The following is a 3337-nucleotide window of genomic DNA, read 5'->3' as shown; positions in this document are numbered from 1 at the left end:
TCACTTGTCAGTTCAATTTTTGTTATGCGTTTTATTACTTATAGTCAGAACAGTAACATATTGACTCTAGACCTATGCACTTCACGTAAACGCCCGGGGCTTAGTCACTTTCCTTGTATCGCATATGTATCTCCACAAAGATAACTTTTTTGAATGATAGGTTGTTCAATCAGTTGTTATTCACGGTTCTTTGAACTTCTACTTATTGCCAAACTGGATTGCATTCATTTTTCAGAGTTTTGTCAAATACTGTTGCGGCTGGTAACTCAACGATTGCAATCATTCGCATTCCTGGCTATTGACAGACTTGAGCATGATACAATAACATTAATGTAATTTCCTGTTCTTGAAATATAATCTCAACGCCGAAGGAATTTGGAAATGAAAACACCCTCTGAGTGTTATTAAGATGATTAGAATCGGTTGAAAGCAGAAGTGCAGCTGAACCCGTGTTGTTCCCTCTTCGATTCACTTAGAAAGTGGAGCCTGGTTTAGTATTTAATTCTCATAGCGATCCTCTAAAGAAAAACAAAATATCGATTTCCGATCGCAAGATACCTAAATGACCCATGATAGATAACCTTGTTCATTTACAGTCATTGTACGATTTTAAAGCGGTCTTTTTACGTTCTAGCGGAGCAGAAACAAAATGTTCTCTGGTCGAACACAATTCATACTAACATTGCTACATTTTATTGTCTAGCTCCACAAACATCTTAAGTTACTAACATTGTTACATTTTATATCTAGTTCGACAATATTCTCACTCCATTGTTCGTCTGGCTTGATAAATGTCGTCGTAACAGTGCTACATTTTATCCTCTGGCCCATCAAAAATCTCACTAACATCGCTACATTTTATTGTCAGGCTAGTGACAAAAATTTAATAGCATTGCTGTTATGTTATCATCTGCCGAAACAAAAATTGAAGTATAGTTGTTACATTTTAATCCATTCATATGCCTGACAAGTATACATTGTTGCAATGTGTGTAACTTTGGCGATGAACTGCTAAAAAATGGTAGCTCATGTGAAGAAAATGTAGCGATGTTGAATTGTCAAATTTATTGCCAAGTGAGGCGGCAACTTGAGGAGGAACTTATCGCGCCAAGAATTGTGTCGATCCAAACGATTTTCTTTCAATTCTCGTAGTTTCCATTGTAATTAGGAGAGAAGGAGAAACAACACGAGCTGGTTTTTCATCCTCTGACATGAAAGTTACTGATCATGTTCGCATGGTTCATTCGGAATAGTCTCATTTCATGATGCATGTAATTGTCTACGCGGTGGGACTACGATTATTTAAACTGAAGGCTGTTTATCATTATAGTACGTATTTATTTCCTAGGCGATGCAAGACATGCTCTGATTGACGTGACAGGAAGCTTTGTTATTGTCACGTGGTCAGTCGACGTACAAAACCCAACCTTTATTACAATGCTCACTGAACATTTCAGATGCAGACGGGGAACTGCGAGTGGCGTAGTGAAGACGATCTTTCAAATATCGGTTTTCTTTCTCGGAGACTGGCGAGTACCTTGCCAACCTACTACAGCAATGGTAATACTGTGAATTGCACTTCTTTCTCTATACAAGTTCAACGTTTCTACATCAATAGACAATGTCTCCAAGTGAAGTTGCATCGTTTAATTCCACCTATTCGTCGGTTACGGAGAGCCTTAATATCACAATTGGTATTGATGATTGGTTTCGGAGCACGGTTATACCCGTAACATTTGGTATTATCTGTTGTGTTGGCGTTATCGGTAACTCAGTCGTTATTTTCGTCTTGGGTCGAGGTGCTGGAACAAGACCGACGATACCGAGTATTTTCTTTTTGAATCTAGCCATAGCTGATATCCTTTACCAAATCACTCTGCCATTTTATGCTTATCAATACGCACGAACAGAGTGGGCATTTGGAATCGTTGTTTGCAAAATCTTTATCGGTTTTGATGGCATGAGTCAGTTTACGGGCATATTTCTACTAACGGCGATGAGTATCGATCGCTACCTGGCGATTGTCTACCCGATTCGATGTAAAGCTTATCGAACGCTGTGCAACGCTCGAATCATCAATGTCTGTGTTTGGATTCTTTCTGTGCTATGCTCTCTGCCTCTGTGGATATACGCCTCCGTGTATTCTTACGATAACGTTTCTACGGTGTGCATCACGGATTGGCCGAAAAACGCATCCAATGCAGGACCAGTAACATTTTTCATCTTCGCGTTCGTCAGCGGATTCGTGCTACCCCTCATGTGTATTCTTATCTGCTACTTGAAGATTTTTACCCTTATTCTAATCAGACGGCGATTCAGACTTAATCACTGTCAGAAAATAAAGTCGAATACACGACGCGTAGCCTCCCTTGTCATCATTGTAGTCTTGGTATTCGTTGTTTGTTGGTTTCCATTTTACATCTTGAACTTCGTCTCCATGACAACGCCTAGCGTCGCAAAAAACTATTCATTCAAAATTGTAAGATTTGTCTCAATTTGTCTTATTTATGTAAACAGTTGCCTCAATCCGATCATTTACTCTTTCATGGGTGCTGATTTTCTTAAGAGTCTTAAAAAGTCTCGAAGAAGACGTAGCATTGTCGTTGTCGGAGATAGACGGTCTCACAGTTGTAATGGTTCCTCCTTTATGTGAGTGTTGATGACAGACTCAATATACATTAAATCGTTACTGTATAGGATTACACTGTGTTGATGACAGACTCAATGTACATTAGATCGTTACTGTACAGGATTACACAGTGTTGATGACAGACTCAATGTACATTAGATCGTTACTGTATAGGATTACACAGTGTTGATGACAGACTCAATGTACATTAGATCGTCAATGTATAGGATTACACAGTGTTGATGACAGACTCAATGTACATTAGATCGTTACTGTACAGGATTACACAGTGTTGATGACAGACTCAATGTACATTAGATCGTCACTGTACAGGATTACACAGTGTTGATGACAGACTCAATGTACATTAGATCGTTACTGTATAGGATTACACAGTGTTGATGACAGACTCAATGCACATTATATCGTTACTGTACAGGATTACACAGTGTTGATGACAGACTCAATGTACATTAGATCGTCACTTACAGGATTACAGTGTTGATGACAGACTCAATGTACATTAGATCGTCACTGTATAGGATTACAGTGTTGATGACAGACTCAATGTACATTAGATCGTCACTTACAGGATTACAGTGTTGATGACAGACTCAATGTACATTAGATCGTCACTGTACAGGATTACAGTGTTGATGACAGACTCAATGCACATTAGATCGTCACTGTACAGGATTACACAGTGTT

At 38.9% G+C, this 3337-nt stretch overlaps 1 protein-coding gene across 1 annotated transcript; it reads left to right on the top strand.

The window, feature by feature from the left end:
* Window positions 1-1621: 1621 nt before the first annotated feature.
* On the top strand, window positions 1622-2653 carry LOC144443014 (somatostatin receptor type 2-like). Its single transcript, XM_078132387.1, has one exon. It carries the CDS (start codon window positions 1622-1624, stop codon window positions 2651-2653), a length of 1032 nt encoding a protein of 343 aa, XP_077988513.1.
* The last annotated feature ends 684 nt before the right edge of the window (window positions 2654-3337 follow it).

Source organism: Glandiceps talaboti, chromosome 12, assembly GCF_964340395.1.
Source record: "Glandiceps talaboti chromosome 12, keGlaTala1.1, whole genome shotgun sequence".
NCBI lineage: Eukaryota > Metazoa > Hemichordata > Enteropneusta > Spengelidae > Glandiceps > Glandiceps talaboti.
This window is presented reverse-complemented; position numbering and strand designations above follow the sequence as displayed.